Source organism: Battus philenor, unplaced genomic scaffold, assembly GCF_028537555.1.
Source record: "Battus philenor isolate CCGP_79_NKW_IND1 unplaced genomic scaffold, ilBatPhil1.0.hap1 SCAF_3, whole genome shotgun sequence".
Classification (NCBI taxonomy): Eukaryota; Metazoa; Arthropoda; class Insecta; order Lepidoptera; family Papilionidae; genus Battus; species Battus philenor.
The window spans coordinates 1,317,581-1,339,885 of NW_027181693.1; the positions used below are offsets into that span (position 1 = coordinate 1,317,581).

The following is a 22,305-nucleotide window of genomic DNA, read 5'->3' on the forward strand; positions in this document are numbered from 1 at the left end:
ACATCTCATTATCTCAGTGTTATTAATAAATTAATTAAAAAATACAACCTACCAGTGCTCGGGGTGTACAGTACCTAGAACTCGCAACTTCAAAAGAAACTCCATTATTTTTATTGTCTTTATTTTTCATATTACTTCAGCAATAACACGTATTAACACATGTGATCAAATACATAAGTGCGCGTGCATCAAAAGGGGTATATATTCTAATGCTGAATTAAACATAATTATCACAATATCTCTTATAACACATGTATATAACACAGAATCTCCGGCGATGCCTGTAAGCGATATATATACAATGATAGCAAGGCTCCAAGCGTCCACTTCTCTTTTCCTCTTCCAAATAAAGGGGGGGATTCAATGATAATACATTTTGTACGTGGGAACGCTAAACACATAGTCCAAGGACGGACCTCTGGATTGGAAGAAATGATTCTCGTAACTATAAACGCGCCCTCTGTACCTGCATCAACAATTGTTTTACATTACGACTCTGATGATTTGTGTGTGATGATGAAATGGGAGGGTAAATGGAGGGGCGTTAAGTGGGGGGCGATGAGCGGTGGCGTTACGTAACGCGGTGCATCGACCTCTATGCAATTCTATCCAGCGTCGACGCATCGGGACGAGATTAAACATTCTTGACATTTGGGATTTTTTGGAATTCTATTTTAGATTCGAGCGCTCTGTTATATAAATAATTCCAGGGGACAGCACTTGTGAATTTATAGGAACATAGTTAAATGATCTGAATAAACTGTTTCGTGATTGAAGATGAAAAGTCGGTACTTCGACTTTCCATGATGAATCTAATTTTGTATGATTGCGCAATATGGTTTTATATACATGTGGTTAATACATGATTTATGATATTATGAAATGGTGTTAGTCGTATTTATACGTTCGCATGCGCTGGAAGCTGTGATTTCGAAACGAGCAAGTCCGTCGGGTTATTTATAAAAAATACATCGATGGCATGGTTCCGCAAAGCTAGGGATTTATGAAGGGATGGTACTCACTTGGATCCGAGAGCGGATTTAGTGTCGAGAACCTCGACGATGTCTCCTGTTTTTAGGGACACCTCATCATCAGCCGCCGCCGTGTAGTCAGATGAGGCCACCACAACGTCCTCTACCTGAAACAATACATACAAAGTTATAGTTTACAACCTTTCAGTTTTATTTATAACTCGAATCCTACAACAGTAAGAATGATTTCGTTTATAAGCTTTCTCGATTACCTTAGGCGGGCTTCGGCTACCACTAGACCTAGATCTGGACAAAGATCTAGAAGAGTAACGTTTATAACTGGGTGTGTTTTCTAGGCTACTCATTCTATTTCTAGTGTTCTCTCTATCTAGAAGTACGCCGCTGTATTTCCTACTCCATCCTCCGAACTTAGTAATCTTCTGGTTGTTACTGACGTGGCAATATCCTGTGAAATTCTGCAGGTCTTCTTCGCCATCGTCTACGATCGGACAGCTATACATGCTGAAACGGTGCGCTATGGGCTTGCTGAGGTTTAGAGCAGAGAACACGTGAAGTGGCTCAAACCGTCTAATACCATTTTCATCAAGGACTGTATAAGCTACTTCTCCCGTGAGGACAGCGCGGCTAGCCTCCCTTGGCACTACTGCTTGCAGACCCTTTTTCATAATTAATAAAGCTCCGTGATGCTTTTTGCGTTGAAATAGAAAGTCCTCCATCGCTAAACTGTTCTCTGGCTGAAGCAAACTCAACGGGACTTCGTCAGATGTCATCAGCGGTCGGTCTTCAGGAATAATCATCAGAGCTGCGCTTTCACGTACCAAATCCCTTAATTTAGGATCTGTACGTGCTACGTGAGGATCACTTTCCAATTTTTTTAGTGCTGAAAATAATTCTGGTTCTTTTTCAGCAAGTTTTCTCATAACCGTTACCCTCTTTAAGACATTCATGCTAGCGGAATCTTTTGTTAGTTCTGATATAATCGTTTCACTGTTTAGAGCGGACGATAGTTTTTTGGCGACGTCGCACATTCCAAGTACACGAGCAAGGCCTATTGATTGCGCAATCAGTTCTTTTACATCCTTCGCATCTGCCTCGTGTATCATGTTATCCAATTCCTTCACACTCGTCTCTTGAACTGCGGAGACGATCACCTTTTGAAGAGTTTCAGCTGCTTCGTTGTCGGTTTTAATAAAAGAAATAGACTTTGATATGTTTTTCAATACGTGCTGTAGTACTGTACCGTCGTTTTTAGAGATATTCTTAAATGCCGGCCCTAAAACTTCATTTTCGCTGTTAAGAAAATCACAGAACTTCTCAATAATATCTTGTTCGCTTAAGGAATGTTTATGTAACGCACTATTTAGAGCGATTTTAATTAGTTCTACTTTTGGTTTCGACGAGTTTTCAAGTATTTCTTCTCGTAGTGTTTCTTTGCTCTCTTCTGTTTGGAGAACATTGAACATGGCCGCTACGAAATCTTCATCAATAGCTTCGCCCAATATTGTGTCGATGGATTTTAAAATGAGATGATATTTTTCTCTGCTGTTATTGTTGTTTATTTCCTCAAACTGTTCGGCTGTTACTAAAGCCGCCAGCACGGCTGCGGCTATGGAGTTTTTAATATTTTCTTGGCGAGCCTCCTGTTCATCGTTATAATTACCACTATCTAATCTCTTTTTACTAAGTCTTGCTCGCCTAGATTCATTTTCTTCTTTGTGATTTTCATGTATCTCAGATTTAATGTGACCACTCATTTCAATTATCGATGTTATGACTTCCATCAGCTGATTTGCAATGTTATCTTTAAGACCATAATCTGTTATAAATGCTTTCAGAGTTTCAATGTTTCTTGTTTGATTTAAAACGACGTTTATTGCAGGCAATTCAGCAGGTACTTGCCTTCCTATAGACATTCCCGCTTCTGATAACTGACGCAGCATGTTTGTATCAATTGTAAGTTCACCTTTAGTTGATGTAGTATCGTTGGGATTTGTTTTAACTTTGAGAAGTTTAAGCTCTTCGGGAGTAACAACAAAGCTTTGTACGGAGAATTCTAAACCTTCTTCGCCTTCAGTGAGATCAGGAGCTACGAATTTTAAACCTTCGGGTGTTTGTACAATCTGCCCGGGTACGAAAGTTACGCCGTTGTCGTCGGTTTCAATTACTCTACCAGGGACAAACCTTGGGCCTTCTTCAGTATCAACAACTTGTCCAGGAACAAACCGGGACCCCTCATCTTCCGTCCAAATAACTTGTCCGGGTATAAAAGTGGGGCCCGCTTTTGTTTCTATAATCTGACCGGGTACAAAGCGAGGGCCGTCGATAGTGTGAATTGTTTGACCGGGAACAAATTTCGCCCCGCTCTTTGTATTAACCACTTGCCCTGGTACAAATTTTGGTCCCTCTGCAGTGTCAACAACTTGGCCAGGAACAAATTGCTCGCCGTTTTCCGTAAATACTATTTGACCTGGTACAAAAACTCCTTCAACCATCATACCGGGAACAAATCTGGATTCATTTAAATCGTTCTTAACCAGTCTGCCTGGAACGACTTTGCCATCTATTTTAGGCATCTTCGGTCCGGGATAAAATTCAATACCTTTATCGGTTTGCAACATATGACCAAAAACATACAGCGCCTCTTCGGATAGTGAACAAGTTTTTATGTCTATTGGTAGCCCAACAGGTGCGCTTTCAGAGAAATTAATATCTTCTATTGATTTGGCCACTGAAAATTCGACGTGTCCGTCAGCTTGGACAATCGTTTTCCCAGGTAAAAATTTCTGACCGCAGTCTGTTTGCACAATTTGACCTTCAATAAACTTAGGTCCATTGATTGTTTCTACAGTGGTGCCAGGTATAAACTGTAAGCCATTGCTGGATGATTTCGTTATCCCTGGTACAAAGCAAGTCTCACCGTTACTAACAACAGTTTGCCCCGGCACAAATTTTAAGCCATTTGGTGTTGCTAAAGTCGCTCCAGGAACAAAATGCAGTTCATCATCTTGGTGTACAACTTGTCCTGGAACGAATTGCCATTCATTATCAATTTTAGCATTTTGTCCTGGTGTGAAAGTAATTTCTCCATTTTCTTCAATCGTTTGACCGGGAAAGAATTGTGCACCTTCTGGGGTCATAATTGTTTGACCAGGCACAAAAATTTCATCCGATCCAGTGTTAATAACCTTTCCCGGCACAAATTTGAAACCTTCTTCGGACAATACCGTTTGACCTTCAGTGAACCTATACGTTTCTTTGTTCTTTATGGTTTGTCCACAAACAAATTCTTCTCCATTTACCGTCGGTAACACTTGGCCAGCGAGAAAGAATGGTTCTTGTGAACTTTCCGATGTTAATATATGGCCAGGGATTAGACCTGGCCCAACAGGTGTATTTACACTTAATCCAGGAACAAAAATTGGCCCGGATGGAGTTTCGACAGTCTGTCCGGGCACAAATACTGGTCCTTGTGGCGTATTAATATGTTGACCGGGGATAAACGTTTTCGCTTTATTAATATCTAAAGTTAACCCCGAGATTTTAGCGATCTTTTCTCTTTTACCTTTCTTAATATTTTTGACAACATTTGGCAAAATTTCTAAAGTGGGCAACATGTCAATTTTATTATCTTCAAATAATTTCTCTGTTACGTCCGATGTTTCATTTAAACGCTCCTGAGGCAGTTCTCGTACCGCCTGTAATATTATTTCAGATGGTCGTTCTGTAACTGGTTTTAAAGGATTAACACAAGGTACATTTTCCAACGGTATTGTCACTTCACTAATATTACGTTCGACTTGGTAAATTTCCGTTTCACAGTGATAAGGTGTTATTTGAATGGGTGATGGCAGTATAGTGGCCTTGGGTACGTATTGTTCATTGTTCACTTCCTTATCTTGTAAATCCCAATCCCATGTTTCCATCAAAGGGTGAACCTGATCTCTCCATTCTCCATTGCACATAACGATACTAGACTTTGAACGCGTGTCGTTTATTTTAAAACTATTACACGAAAAGCTTTTCATGTCCTGTCTTTCATGTTTAATCTCTTCCAGCTTTGCTTTTTTAGCTAATCGCACTTGACGCAACTTCTCTTCTTCAATCTCTTGTACTTCCGCTAACTTCTCTTTATTTTCAAATATTTTCTTCATCGACGACAGACCTGCGGCCCGCTTCCTTTTCTTCTTTTTCTCTTCTAGCTCTTCCCGTTCCCTCTGTTTAAGCACTTCGGCGTTTGGTCCCTCGCCTTCGTACATTTCTACGTCTTCCGTAAAATCTTTAAAGTCCATTGATACACTGCGGCCTTGTTTTGTTTTAATTAAGACGGTGTCAGAGTCTTTTGCAAGCATCACATCCCTAACGTCACCATCGCGTACAGCGGCTTCCATTCGCGCTGAGAACACTAAGCCGCAACGTCTCTCTTGTACCGTATAAACATATCGCTTTTCTTCAGTCACTTGTTTAGTCAATAACATATCCATCAACGCTTTCTGTGCCTCCGTAGATCCATCGAGAACTGGGAATATATATCGGTAATCCGGTAGCATATCGTGCTTTCTGTTGCCATAGTTGATCTCCGGCGCGTAGTGATGCGGACCTAGTTCTCCTGAGACGTTCGTGATCTTACACTTTGTTTTAGAAGAGCTAGATGCTAGTAGTACTGGAATGTAGTGATGGGTTGGCAAGCCGTAAGACTTGCCGGTGATTCTGCAGCAGCGCTTTGCATCTGCTGGCGAGATCGGCGCGAGGAGCGGGAAATAATTAGGTTTAGGCAACCCCCTACTACGTCCCGTTATTCTACAAAACGACATCTTGTATCACGCCGTCATATTATTTTGTTTGTTATTAAAATTTAATAATTTCTTGCTTAAATTGTTTGAGAGTTATCGTATTTATTTCGCGGCGCAAGTGAACGCGTGTGTTCGCCTCGGAGTTTGCGAGCGGACTGGCGGTGCGAAGCATGCGCAGCTTTACGTGAATTTGCACCTCGTCGGAGGCAGACGGTGTGCCGTATATCTGTTCCGGTTAGGTGCTATTTATACGCAAGTGAAAAGTATTTATTCCTCGCACAAAATATTGACACAGATCCGCGGGGAAAACACAGCGACAACAAACTTTAATTTGTCGTCTTGTGGGAAGATGAAAAGTTAAATGTTACGTCTGTACTTTCATGGAAGCTGAAATATTTTTACGGGCTTTTGAAAATTAGTGATGAATCATTTAATATATTTTAATATAAGATTCATAAAAGTTGTTTATTTGTTCTATTTATCATGGAAATGCGTTTTTTGCAAAATTGAAATTTCATTCCAATTTTAAAATTTGATAAATGTTTTTAAAAAATTCTTGCGTAAAAAATTTTATATTATCGAAAGGTATAAACCTATCACATACCAATAGAAAAACCAAGAATTTTTTTTTAATTTACTGTAGCTAAGAAAACGTTTGATTTCTTAACTATGTATATACAAAGATAATCAACAGATGGTTTGTAATACCAAAAAAGTTTTAAAAATTCAAAATCTTATTTCATTGTAATTTTTTTTTCAAATAATTGACACTTATTTCAGATTTATAATTTAATTTATTTATTTAATGCATTAAGTTAGGAAAATATGTTTCCTTTTACACATATTCGAAACCATCATTATTGATTTGATCTGGGTGTATGGATATATAATAGTTGTAAAGTTCCACAAGATATCTAGGACCATACGTATTTTAGTTTTGAATGTAAAATTAAAAGTATATTATTATATAAATCTCATTATAGCTTTTAAGGGTTTTTGTTGATCAAAACTTGAGGAACATGGTTTGTTGACTCATTTACATGTTTGATATTACAATGTACACATGAAAAATTGTTAAATTTCATTTAAAAGCGCAACTGTCGAGTGTTTAGCCGGCTATTCTCAGTTCAGCATGCGTAGCCAGTGGCAGCTTATTTTTCATAATGTTAAAATAATCGACGATTTATTATATATATTTTTAGATATTTTTCATATTGCTATTGTAATGTTCTACGGTAGATTTTTTAATGCTTTAATGGCTCTGGTTTTTGTGACTTTCAACTAATGTGGTTTTTCTGGAAATTTTTCTATATTTTTCTCTATATAAACCATCTTTAATAAAAATTTAAAAATAAAGATAGAGAAATTGGTATCTGTTTTGGTGTTTATCTCTTTTCAACACATATGGTGTTAGATTATTATTAATATATGATTCCTTATGTAGATAAACAATCCATAGCTTGAGTTAATTGTCCTTCGTCTGCTTCTTTTCAATCAAATAAAAAACATCAACATTAAAATATTATTTATTACTATTATTAAATTTTACATAACACAAACGCTACGGATCATTAAATGGCTTAAGGTTTAAAACAATGTGCCGGGCCAGATTATCAAAAGGTTTTTCAGGAGATTCTTTCATACATTCTTTCATCATTTCAGACAGGTCATTGTGACGATTTTTGAAGTCTACGCATTGCAGTAGGCGTGTTAAGAGTATATGATAGGCTATGTAAACTTTTATTATTACATCGCCTCGATAATAAGAAGAAAATCTAATATATAATATAAAATTCTCGTGTCACGGTTTCGAACTTGAACTCCTCCGAAACGGCTTGACCGATTTTTACCAAATTTTACATGCGTATTCAGTATGTCTGAGAATCGGCTACTATCTATTTTCCATACCCCTGAGTGATAAGGGTGGTCCACCCCTAAATTTTATTTTTAATTTTTTAGACAATTTTTTTGGTTTTTATTTTATTATGATACAGCATACAAAAATACATACAAACCTAAATTTTCACCCCTCTACGATCAACCCTTATCTTACATTTGTTAATTAAAAACAACGTTTGCGGGATCAGCTAGTATAAATATAATATAAACATATAAACAAACATAATATAAATATATAAACCATAGTCTTTGATCCCTGTTTAGTAATGTTTTTATTTGTTTTTTCATTGTTTGACTATAAATCATTATATGTTCTCAGTGAGATAGTTATAAGGTAACAATTGTAGCTAATTTTATATTTCTAAGCTTCTAAGTTTGTACTTTCTTACTGCCTTTTGTAACTGTCTATCTCCAATAAAGTAAATAAATAAATAATATAAAATAATGTACAGTTTAAAATATTGATGGAATATCATGTTATAAGAAACTATACGACAACGAATAATCTTTTGGACGGTTGACAAAAAAATAAATAATTGTGTTCGAATAAATTTGTAACGGCGGCTATCGCTACTAATTAACTAATTGCGGGGACGAAACCGTCGGAAACACAAGCGGATATTCTCGCAGCTATCTTTCACTTTCACAATAAAATGCTTTGTATACAGCGTGTTCCGAAAATCAACAAGTCGATATCAACCGATAACGGCTTGACTTGATATAAATACATTTAAAAAACTTTTAAGATAAACGGTTTTTTGATACCTATATTGTGGTGGTTGTGGAAAAATATGTACCTAGTCCGCCATATTGGAACGGCGTCCATCTTGAATTTTAAATTTTGACATAATCATCGTGTTTTACTAGTAACTAGTACTAGCCCTTTCATTTGATACCCATATTGAGGGGGTTAAGGAAAAATATGCAATCCGCCATTTTGTATCGCCGGCCATCTTAGATTTATAATGTTATTGATTTTATTATATTGTATTGTCATCTAAATTAAATGTGTGTACTAAATTTCAGATCAATCTGACAACGGGAAGGTGCTTAAATTTCAATTTCTAATTTTGACCCAAATAAACAAATTCCGTACGGGTCGAACTAAATAAAACCGTTTAAAAAAGAAACAAGTGTTGAGCTAGAATTTAAAAATTGTAAATAAATGTGCAAAAATAGGCAAATAAATAAATATGTAAATAAAATAATGTATACCAAGAATAGATAAAAATGTCGTATGGAATGAAAACAAAGAAACTGTAACAGTTAAGGTATGAGGAGAAGAAAGAATGGTATCGAATAAAAGGAAAAATGGATATGAAAGGAAAAGAAAGAAGAGTTGCAGAAAGAAAGAAAATAAAGAAATGAATGATCATAGGAGGAACGATAGAAGAGCGCGAAAATAAAATCAAAATTGCATGAATAAATTATTTAATAAAAACAAAGTCCTGAGTAAAAAATCCGGCTTGACGTTGATTTTTGGGAACTTAATTTTCCTCGATTTAATTTTCTACGATAAACCACACAGATAATTAATAAAAAAACTGTTTTTAAAAATCACTTGTCAGCATTTTACTGTACATTTTTTTTGGAACACGTCCCCATATGCTTCCCAAAAATCAGCGTCAAACCTATATTAATTTAATATCGGCATGACGTTAGTTTTTGGGACACATAATTTTCTTCGATTTATTTTTCTACGACATATCTATTCGTCATCTTTTAAAATCACTTGTCAGTATTTTACTCTACTTATTTTTGGCCACAGTTTAAATTTCAGATATTGATTTTGAGTACACATTTGACTGGGGTACCTTTTTCTTTCAAAATTCAGACATTGTACGTACGGTAATATAAAAATAATCATATTACATGTAAAATGTCTAATGCTTATAAGAGGTCGTTGGAAGAGCCTAGATGAAGGCCACAAACCAGCCAATGTTATGAGCATTTTACAGATAAATATAAAATTAATAATTATGTAAATACCATTAACCCTTAATTAGGCGCATTAAGAAAATCACACAATTAGGCGCATGGGGTCTTAAATGACCCCAAAAAAATATTGAGAAAAGAGTATCAAAAAGGAATAAAACTTAATGGATTTCTTTAGTAATTAATAAAGTACTTTAATATACTTTACTTTAAGAAACAAATACTTACTATGACATTATAAATATTTAAAAAAAAACTAAAACAGTAAACCTCTCTTTAAACTAATTTTTTTGGCATAGCCAAGATCAACTTAAGAAATAAAGTTTATTCAGCCTCATCAGCGAAATCTTCTGTTCTGCATCCGACGCAGTAAATCCCTGAGTGTTGCTGACAAATAAATTTACGACACTTGAAACATTTTGTTGGCACTTTTTTGTCGTCCTTTTTAGGACATGATGAACAGCGCCCGCGCTTAGCTGTCGATTGATAAACCGCCTAGTTCACATTATAAACTTCATGGAACCGTCTTTTTGTTGTCGCTGGTACAGCACGTAGTTGTATGCGACGTTTTTGGTGATCCTCCACAAGTGCCGCAGCTATTTTCTTCGAGAAAATCCGTCTTGTATGTTGTTGTCAAAGTCTGCTTTGTGTATGACAAATGGGTTGATTCCAGATATGTTTATACTCCAGGTAAATGTAAAATAATATTTTGTGCTCGGGTCCTTACTGCGTTCGATAGTGGTACTTTACACCATTTCACTTTCGGGCCATTTCTCTGAGTAAAAAATAATAGTAAAAAAAAATATAGTCGAGATAAAAAATAATTATCTTCCGTTGATACAGGGATGTCTTGGATATGTTCAGACTCCTCAATTTCGCTTTCTGAATTATGAGCACTATCAATGACAGAATCGTTTAAAGTTTCGTCTTGCGAATCCGAACCAGCAACATCTTGCTCTTCATCAAGCACTTCATCCAGCCATTGCAATATTTGTTTATCGTTAGGCATTTCAATTCAAAAAAAAGAAAAAGCATTGAAAAAAACTCAAAAATACATAAAGAAATCATACCGTATCAAAATACACACATACAAAGATAAACAGTAAACAATATACTAATATGAACACAAAAAAATCACAAAAGTAAAAACTTACCTTTGCCAAAAAATGTAACGTAACTGGGCGCATGGGGTCAGCTCTCTAAAGGACAGCGATGTGTGGGCAAGAGTTAATGTTCTGGATGCGACTAATTTGCGTACCCCGAGGGGAATGAGGAAGCTAGAAAGAGCGTTAGTACGCTCTGAAGACTGTAAGCCATTATTTTTTGAATTTCAAGCGGCCCTGACCCCATGCGCCTAATTAAGGGTTAAATATGTTTAGTCTTAGTAACAAAAGACACAACAGTCTTTAGTAAGAAAGGACCAATATTTAACCACTTCCGCACATGCAGTGGTAGTCGTGCAACAAAGTGCACCGTCCGCCAGTCCGCTGATAAATGCGTATGCGGCAAATAATGCGAATTACACAACCGCCACCGCCAAATTACTCAACACGTGTTTCACCCCTCCACGGGGCATCTTCAGGAGTTATGGTACACCGATTAGTGTTAAACACAGAGTCAATTGTCATAATTTCAAAACAACTAGATGTGGCTATTTAATTTTCTTGCATGAGTCACTATCTTATTCGGCTTGAAGTTGATTGAACATCCTGTATATAAAAGGTCGTCGAGTCGCTTCGTTAGTCGCGTTGACAACTAACCTCGGAGAGAGATTGTTTTTATTTTTGAACGGTCAAATCTGCGAACCTTCGAGTTAAAGAGTGCGGTAACCTTGTTTAGGAATAGACTAAATATATATTTTTAATAACATCTCTAACCTAGTTTTCAAACATTATTCAATTCGTTGATACATTTATTGTACATATTACGCGTTAATTTTGTAATTACATTGTTTACGAACTATACATTATTACAGTACCCGGCAATAAATATTGCACATCGAACTTTGCAAAGAGACAGTCGGCTAATTTCAGCTTCGTAGAGCGTTATCTCTGTCGCACGAAATACAACGACTGACAAAACGTCACATAGGTAGTGTGGGACAGAGATAGTGCTCTACAAAGCCGAAATTAGCCGATTGTTTCTTTCTAAAGGTCGATTTGCAATATTTATAGTACATATACCCTTTTGAATCGTCGATCATTTTAAGATTATAAGGAATAAGCTACCACCGGCTACGAAAGCTGATCTGGTCAGAAGAGCCGGTCAAAAACTCAACAGTTGCTTTTTTAAAACGAAATTTAACAATTTTTTCACGTGTACGTAAAAATATATAAAAAAAAATACTTTATATTGACTCTGGCAATAGCCTTATAGTGTGAGTGAAAAAAAAAAAACAAAGTAAACATAATTATAAGCCGATTGTCTCTTTCAAAAGGTCGGTGTGCAATATTTACCGCCGGGTTAGTTAAAACCACGTAGGTTTCTATGTATTTATATTTTAAATTATTTTTCTAACTACATAACATTTGTGTTAACTTTTAACTGGCCTTTCTTTCCCGAAGATCAAGAAATCCCCCAAAAAAAATTTAAATATTAAAAGCGCTCGCCAACTCGCATGTCAAACGTAGCGAGAATTGCAACAAACTCCGTCTTAGAGGGACCCAGCTATGAACACCTGTAATGATCAAGACTCGGTATAGCGCAACATTAAGTATATTTCTAACCAAAGTAACATACATCGTAAAAAGACTTTTAAAAGTCAAGTGCACCGCTTCCTAATATTATATTTTTTAACAAAATTCCTAAAATTTCTTTTGGACTACCTATTATAAAATTCAAAATGCATAATAACAATAAATGGACCAGAAAGGTTTATTATTCAATAAACAAATATATAAATTAAAAGAATCCTTGGCAGTGATGTCGCTTGATTATTTTGATTTTATTTAGGCTATATGTGAAAAATTAAAAGATGTGTTTTTGTGGAGTTTTTTCCTCCTTCTTCTCCACAACTATAACATCTTGCAGCAGAGTAGAATCAAGTATATAATAGATAAAAAAAACAATATTTAGATGCCGATCAACAAGAGTTCTGTTAAAAGATCCAATGTGTCTTTATCATTTTGCAGTTCAAAAAATCAATTTGTATAATATAGTCGTCTCCAAGAAATTTTCATGTGTGATAAGACCGTTTAAAATGCTTTTTTGGTAATATAAATCTATGTATTTCTTTACATACGTATACAATAAAGGGTATTAAATTAAAAATAAATACGAAGATATATAAGGAAAACCACGTTTTCCATACAACCTTATATAATGCACACTTTGTATCTTAATTATATAGTATTGCTACTGCTCACAAACAAGCTTCCAGAAGATGGGGAGCAGCGTCCTCTGCGTACCATAATACCACACTGATCGCCAACCTACCTGCTGAGCGTGGCGATTATGGTATATCTACCCATAGATATCTTCTGAAGAAGCCTATGCATTGCAATAGGCATTTATAGGCCGGTACGAAGATATCCAGCGTACGATTGACTCAATAACTTCAAATATCAACCACTCATGAACTGAGTCAGGTGAATTTAGATTACTCACCAAAATTTTGTTCATACTGCATGATATATTAAATTATAATAAATAATTAAACCTTATTTATTATAAGTATATATGTTATATACATATGTATGTATGTATGTTTATTTGTAAATATATATTTTTTGTACACGTAAACTACCCATTATTAGTACTTTTACCTTTTCCATACTATAGTTGTCTGTAAGAGATTGCCTGGTGTGATAAGACCGCCCATTGTACATTTTTGTATATTATTGTAAAACTTATTAAATGTATATTAACGTGTACAATAAAAAATATTAAATAAATAAATAAATTGAGGTCATATTACAAATCCAAAAAGAACTTATCCCACACGTTCTTGCCAAATGAAAATAAAACCTAATTGTTATAATTACTCCATTTCCTCATAAATCATTTGATGTACAAATTTCGTAACATTGATAGAACGGCGATACAAATCTAACGGATGCACTTTAAAGTGAAACGCCATCAAGGTCTCATAGTATTTTCAGCACACGTCTGTCAATACATCCGCTTGATTATTACGGGAATAGACTCTGTAAAAACACATCGCCCACTATTGGGCGTAGGACCATCTTAAACTGTCGCCAATGGACATCCTCATGAGCATTGAAAGAACTACATGCAGCTGATACTAATATAGTCAGTCTATTTATTATCTACTTTCATAGCATATTGTCCTATGGCATTTCACTCTGGTACAATGCAATTATTTAGTCAATATTTGTTATTGAAAAAAGAGTAGTACAGGCTATTTACTGCATGTTCGTTAGGGATTCTTTACTAAAAGATTTCTTAATAGAACGGGACAACAACGTGGGCGATCCGTGGTTGGATCCGGATCCATACTTGGCACGCCTGTGGTCCACGCTGCCGTCCCACGCCGCATACACAACATCAACACTACACAGCTCTACTCGGGTAGAGCGGTTTACTACGTGCAAACGTCATCGTACAACTGGAATTCTTTTGTCCAACTTCTGTTTTATTTTTAAGTTCACAGACCCTTCCTCTCCGTGAACTCAGTACTGATGAAGCTGTAAAAGTCCCCGGGTTAACGGCAACCGAAACCAAGTTGTAGAACTGGTATCCTTATAGTCATGTAACAATATTTATGAAAATAAAAGAATAGTAACTTCATCATCAGCTTATCATTTCCATGATGAAATAATTGAGAAGAGATTCTCAATGGATCAAAAATAAACTCCAGTATTTGTAATTTTAATATATATATATATATATATATATATATATATATATATATATATATATATATATATATCATGTCGCAAATTTTCCGAATGGTAACGTGAAAAGTCGGCAAAGTGTTAATACGAACAGAAACGACCGTAAACAAAGCACTTAGCGAAGCCAAACATCAACGGACATCTCAATGTCAGGTGTCGAGAGAAATTTGCCTCGGTTTTTCCTCAACGCAAAGCAAATTTTCCGATACACGCCGTGTCATAAAGTTTACGATTTTGCGTTCAGGGAAATTGCTGAGACATCCGAAATCGAGTGATTTCGTGTGAAAAATATTTTGCAAATGATTAGTCTTGCGCTGTTTTAAAACGTACATAGATACATGTACTCAACTATATTTTTATATTGTAATTTATTTAATAAACTTTTTCCGTTCCGTTCACGTTTTCACGGATTATCAAATTTATTTGGACTACCATTTACAAAATTTAAAACTCATATTGAAAGTAAACTGACGGGAAAGGCTTATTATTTAATAAACGAATATTTATATGACATGAATCCTTAACAGTTTTGTCGCTTGATAAGTATGTTTTCATTTAGTATATACTTAACATTAAATATATTATATAAACATAAATCAATATCGTTATTTTTTTCTTTAGATGTGCTGTTGTGGAGTTTCTTACTGCTTCGTCTCCACAACTATAACACCTTGCTAAACAACGATTTAAAACAGAAATAAAATAGAGTAAAATAAGTTGACGATCAATCAAAATTCTGTTAAAAGTTCCAATGTTGAATAGATGCATTTTAACTTATAAAAAAATGTAAACTATTTAAACTATTATTCATTGAAAACTTTACATGTTGAATAAATATCCACATATTTCGATCAACTCAAAATTCGAGTGCTATAATAAGATTTAATTAATAAAAAACTTTTAATTTTAGATTCAAAACATGAAAACGGAAGGTACAGGATATCTCGTGGAACTGTATTACATAACCATGTAGGATTTGTTAAATTTTTGAAATCAAAATTAAACAGTTACGAGTTTTTTTTTAAAGGTTTTATTTAGTTCGACCCGTACGGAATTTGTTTATTTGGGTTAAAATTAGAAATTGAAATTTAAGCACTTTCCCGTTGTCAGATTGATCTGAAATTTGGTACACACATTTAATTTAGATGACAATACAATATAATAAAATCAATAACATTATAAATCTGAGATGGCCGCCGATACAAAATGGCCGATTACATATTTTTCCTTAACCCCCTAAATATGGGTATTAAATGAAAGGGCTACACTAGTACAACACGATGATTATGTCAAAAATTAAAATTCAAGATGGACGCCGTTCCAATATGGCGGACTAGGTACATATATTTCCACAACCACCACAATATGGGTATCAAAAAACCGTTTAACTTAAAAGTTTTTTAAATGTATTTATTTATTTCTTGTATTTAAAAGTTGAAATAATTTCACGTATATATTATTAAAAATGTATTGTGTAGTAACAGTTAGAAAACTAATTTTTTAAAAACATCTTTCAAGGCTCCTACGTACAGTTACAAACACTGTTAATAAATAAATAAATTATAATATTACAACAAATTAAAAAAAAAGTTTCAGACAAAACGTCGCCAGGCTTATTATCTCCGTGCGAAATGAATCTTGATCAAGACAAGACACGCCATTAATCTCCAGGAGCACACGTCCAAGACATTCGCAAAGAGAATATAGAAATGCTTCATAACGTTGCCACGGAGATTTATTTGTTCTTAGAAACATCTTTAAATATATGCACTAGATTCTGCGTCGATTCGCTGGAGCGGTCGCCGATGCCCATCTAACTATATATGAAAGCTAAAGATAAACACTTTATTTTTTATTTATTTACACTTTATTGTACAACATAGATAATAACTAAAATAAACAATTTATATAGAAGTAAAACAGGCGGTGTTATCGCTCGAGGCGATTTCTAAGAGAACACTTTATTTCTTTTAAAAACTATGACGTCATCGTTCTCCTTTTATATCTTTTATTACTCGTAATTCTCAAACCATATGAAAAGATTATAATTTATACATGATAATTTTGTATCAATTTTGACGTAAAAGCTATGAGAAATGAAGGAGGCTATGATTGGAATTTCTATATGAGATACCAGCACACAGAACTGATAAGAACCTTAGAGTTTTGGACTGGAATTTCAGACAGGCAACCGCAACCTAGGACATGCACCAACAAGTAGGTACAGACCAAATTATTAACCATTTCAATACTGTGTTCATGGGCAAAACCTTACCGACAGCCGAGCGTCGACTATACTCGACAACTAAGAACATTTAACCTATTTTTGATACTACAGTTTATTATAATTACTGGTGAACGAAATGCGTTAATTACGTTCCTAAAAATGTGCAGAACGATTGCCAAAAACGTGACGAAAACGAAATTAAAAATTGTAAAGTGTAAAAATGGGCAATAAAAAATAAGTAAATAAAATAGAACAATTAAAAATGTATACCTAGAATAGTTCAAAAATATGTTATAGAATAAAAACAAAGAAATCGTAATAGTTAAGATATGAGGAGAAGAATGGTATCGAATAAAAGAAAAAATGGATATGAAAGGGAAAGATAGAAGAATAGTAGAAAGAAAGAAAATAAAGGAAAGAAAAATCAAAGGAGGAACGATAGAAGAGCGCGAAAATTAAATATTACATGAACAAAAATATTAAACAAAAACAAAGTCCCTGTCCCAAAATAGATAGGGGTAAGAGGGGTCACCATAGCGAACCATTAAAAATAATGCCTTAACTAATGTTATTTCTTATCACGATGATATTGTGTTTACATTCATTCAGTAATAGTGCTATTCTTTTCGCGGTGATGCCATATTCTCTGTATGTAAATGAAAATTAAACTTTGTTGAACAAATTTCGAGGAACACTACGGTCATTGCTCGGAGAGAGCTTTCATGTTTTTATTACCATAACATGTCCAATTACATGCAGCTGTGGATATATCGAAAAGAAATTTGTAAACTTTCATCACAATTTTTTTAAAGAGCTGGGCTATGTCGCGGCAGGTATGTGTCAGCTTTGCACATAAATATGAATGTGTGTGTGTAAGACTGTGTTTGGCACTAATCGGTGTAGCATAACTCCTGAAGATGCCCCGTGGAGGGGTGAAACACGTGTTGAGCGATTTAGCGGTGGCAGTTGTGTAATTCGCATTGTTTGCCGCATACGCTTTTATCAGCGGGCTGGCGGGCGGTGCACTTTGTTGCACGACTACCACTGCAAGTGCGGAAGTGGCTAAATATTGGTCCTTTTCTTACTTAGGATGGACTTCCGCAAAATAACGTTTGATTCCATTAAATAATGTGACTGTCGACTGTAGTCAACGTTTTTTTTTATAGCCCCCGCTATTTGGGCTCTCTCGCTCCCCCATCTTGTGGGTCAGGGTCATTTCTTTTCGTTTAACAATTTTTTTTCACGTCTTATTTTATTTCCACACTCTTCATGCTTTCATATTCTTACATTCTTTTTCTTATTTTCCACATTTCGTTTTCATTCCATTTCTCTCTTTTGCGATTTCTTTAGTTTTATATTTTTTTTCGTTTAGTTTTACAATTTTCTTAAGTCTTATTTCTTTCTATTACAGTTTTAACAATTTTTCTACATAGTATAAGGATGATTATTATAATAAATATTCATTCTGAAGTGTTTATGGTTTTCCAAAGACATTGGGTGCAGGCAACGTTCAACTGTTCCTATTAGAAACCTATAGCGGATACATTTGTCCATCAGTAGATGGGGTTGAAGCCATTATGATAATAATGAAGCGATTATTCAATACGGCCGAAGTACCCAACATACGTATACTATCACCGAAATAGATGGTATTTATAAATATAGATATAGAACACTAATAAAAGAATCTCGTGTTACTATATCTAAACTTTAGCGCACGGAGCTAGCAAATCACTCACTACCTGCCTACACATCTGGCGGAATCCACACAAATCGCACTGCCAATATCCAAGTCGGATTTAATCAGGGGTGTCCAACCTTTTCAGCATACGGCCCGATCCAAATTTAAAAATAAATGAAACTAAAACAAGTAAGAAAAGGACTAATATACAGCTACTTCCGCACTGTAGCAGTAGTCGTGCAATAAAGCACTTTATTAGGATGGACTTCCGCAAAGTAATGCCTGAATCTATTAGATAAAAACCAAAACATTCTTTATTCAAATAGGCTATTACAAGCATTTTCGATGTCGGCATTGTTGTTTGTCCCTACAGGAAGCTACCATTGTCTATTGTCTCATGTGAAGTTTTTGCTGTTAGCCTTGCGGCTTTTGCAGCTTCATCGGAAACGAGTTCACGGAACGGAGGGGTCCGTGGACTATATGAAAGCTACCACGGGCTCGGAAGGCTTTTATGCTGAGAAGAGCCGGCGAGACACTACACAGTTGCTCTTAACAAATATAATTTTATAAAGAGTGCGCGCCAATAATTAGCTTCCTGTATATCGAAAACATTTAATTCCACGCATTAACATCAGTATAGTATTCTTGGATGGAATAATATACATACTTTTGTCAATATTTTTTTTAATATTGGTTTTTAATCTGTCCAGTGGCAGATCTAGAATTGTCTGTAGATTTTATTACGGGTGTTGTTAGAAACGATTATTTTCTATAATAAGAGAGGCAATTTGGGAACTTCTTGTTTTCCTTTGCCATGTGTGGGGAAGAGTGTGACTGTACAACTCGTGTAAACTATTTTTAATTTTATACTTTTATTTCACTTTCTCCTTTCATACTTCACAATATCTATATTTCTTCACATTAAAGTCGTCTGCTGTCATACTTCACAATCTCTATCTCTCTTGATATTCAAATCTCTCATGTCTAACCTTCTTTATCTATTCTTCGTTCCTAGACCAGTTTGTTACATTATCAATGTTTTGATTTAATTTTTCGATTCCATTTACACTTTACAATTAGAATCGGTAGCAATTTTTTTGCTTATTATATTTTTAACCCTTTCCACTGCAATGTCGAGTGTCACTCGACACTGATTTGGTTCCACAAGCTCCACTGTCAAGTGATACTCGACATGGTGTAATACTTCTTTATGCGGAAAATTTTAAAACAGGAAAGATTTTTGTTACTAAAATGTTTGGATCACGAATGAATGAAACATATTCTAGAATCGCAAGATACTATAATTCAATTAAATTTTTATCGATGCTACATAACAGCCTTGGAGTGGAAAGGGTTAAGAAAATAATGAGAAAAATTTAAAGCGGGCCGTGGTTTGAACTACCCAGTCCTAGATATCAATAACGCAACAAAAACACGTCAGTTAAGCTTCGACAGCGCACGGGCGGAGTGGGTGGTACATTTTGTTTATTAGGTTTCTTAAAGAGAATACATTACACTCGAATTATAAACAACTATATGGAATTTGAAGCATCGTGACGTTTCATGCAGAACTGGCCAACTGAAGGGTTGATCGTAGGTTAAATCAGATGGCAGATTGTATGAATTGTCAATAAAATTATACCAGATTTACTACGTGTATATATATACAAATCAATGTAGAACCTATCTAAAAATCAATGGTTCCAGAAATAATATACAACATAGTAATTTAAAGTTAAATAATATCATATAAACATCATGGCAGGCATGTGCGACCTCCCCCAAAGAAATGTTATATATATATATATATATATATATATATATATATATATATATATATATATATACATATATATGTATGTATTTGTCTGTATGTGCTTTATATAATCGTAAACTGTGCATTTGATCATGTGATCATTTGACAGTTCGTGCCGATTTAAATTGAAAAGAAAGCAGCGAACGAATGATGATATTTAGAGCTGTGGGTGTCGTGAGTATTTACGCAAATTGTAAAATTCATATCCGGCACAAATAATTAAAATAACATGAAAGTAAATAATTTTTTTTTTGTAAATTCCACGCGGATGTATTGCTCGCCCCGCAAGCGCAGATAGTAAACGATGAAATAAACTTTCTGTAAACATTTCGCACGTGGTGTTGTTGTCGAATCTACTTTGTTAATGTCGGTTCTACCGCGCGTGCCCTTTTTGTGTTTATGGGAAACAACTAGCGCCATCTGTTGACTCCGGATGAAACTGCAGAGTTCCGACAGCTTATATCAGCGTAGAAAGACTTTTTTTATTAATTCTAATTTGTATCGCTAGTGTTTTTTTTACAATATTTATTTTTGCTTAAACTAAACGCAGACAGTTGGGAGAGGGTTGCCGCTATTTGATACGGATCTTTCTTCTCCCAGCTGCGAGGCACGACAGCGTTTTATAATTTTTTACAATTTTTCTCACACAATTTTCTCTCATGGCGCGTAGAAAGACTAGTACTGAAAATAGGTCTCCACCAGATTTCTAATTCGACCTTAGAAAATTCGTTTTTCCCACTGGTGGGACACCCTAAGCTGCGCTTGTTAGTATTCCTATAAAGGTGTCAATGATTGTTTAAGTTGTAATAAACATTGTTTGTTATATCAGCTGCACTGCAATGCGAAACCGGCCCATGATGGATATGAAGCGAGCCCCGAATAATCCCATCATTTTACAAAAATAATTTCAATATACTGGACCCGCAGTGAAAAGAACAGATACTATATTTTAGCCAAAACTCCGAGAAGCGATGATTGATACAGTTTGGAAATGTATTGCTCTACTACTTTATTGTACTATAAAAGTAACGGCATATCAGGTCGCGTTTGTATAACACATACATTTGAATTGAACGATGCCATAATACGGGAGCACATTCTGATTCTAGGTACAATCAAATTGGTCTCTACTGGTATTCTTCTCCGTGGTCTCCACTCAAAAACCTTAAGGCTTTTGTTTATCTAATCCGACCACTGTACCCTTGCGAACGGGCCGCATGGTAATCGCGCGGTTAGGAGCGACTGTTAGCTGTAGCAAGCCGGCTGACAACCGGCATGTTACCGCAACTCGGGTACTTGCCCAGCAAGGGATATGTATTAGATAATACCTATCGCATCCGGGTATAGTTTAGGTTAAATCCAGTAATAGGAATCCGGAAGTGAGTGTGCTAATAACCCCGATATCATATCCAGATAATACAATAGCCAGCTTTCTTGGTGTCCCAAGCGAGAATAGAATCATTAGTGTGTTCTTGGTGACGTATGGTAATTGAATGGACCTTGCAACTCCATCATCTGTTTGAGTCAGGTAATGCGCACGCGCACAGGGCACTCATCTTAAAGATACTGCTGTCAGAGACGGTAAAGGCGAGACTTATCGCAAATAGGTCCCGCTATCGAACGGGTGTACTGTACTCATTGGTATTACCTAATGGTTGGGTACATTGAGGACAGAATAATCAAATTATGATTTTAGAGTATATGTACCTCGGTTAAAATGTTTATAAATACATAATATACAATGAAATCTTACATTTACAATAGGTTTAAGTGTTCAAACGTGAGTTTAATTTTAACTATGGATTACATTGTAATTCTCTTTTCATACAAACTAAATTAGCTACTTATTACATTACTTGTATATAGTGCTCCACAAATGTTATAATTGTACTCAAGGATTTTTGCACGCGTTTATAATAATAACCGAAGAAACCAAGATTCTGTTACCTTGGGAATCCCCGAATCGGAATGCTTAGAAAATTTTGAAACAAAATACATTTATTCAGTTCCATTGGTTACACTCATTATGAGTTTGCTTCTATCAGCTGTATATAGCATCATGGCATTGTGAAAGGCAGTGATATGGAGCTATCTGCACTGAAACACGTC

At 35.2% G+C, this 22,305-nt stretch overlaps 2 protein-coding genes across 2 annotated transcripts in view; both read right to left on the reverse strand.

The window, feature by feature from the left end:
• The window catches only part of Obsc (Obscurin), a 169,254-nt gene that overhangs the window by 131,515 nt on the left and 15,434 nt on the right, over positions 1–22,305 (reverse strand). The window contains exon 3 of the mRNA XM_068770296.1: positions 1,023–1,138. Within this exon, the coding sequence (XP_068626397.1) occupies positions 1,023–1,138 (116 nt within the window). The remainder of the gene's footprint in view (positions 1–1,022; positions 1,139–22,305) is intronic.
• LOC137926591 (uncharacterized) lies at positions 1,166–5,918 on the reverse strand. The gene has a single exon (XM_068770260.1). The coding sequence runs from the start codon at positions 5,801–5,803 to the stop codon at positions 1,166–1,168; it is 4,638 nt and encodes a 1,545-aa protein (XP_068626361.1). The 5' UTR covers positions 5,804–5,918.

What these genes read in the sequence shown, in the direction of transcription:
- LOC137926591 (XM_068770260.1), bottom strand. Translation starts at nt 5,803, where the DNA reads ATGTCGTTTTGTAGAATAACGGGACGTAGTAGGGGGTTGCCTAAACCT.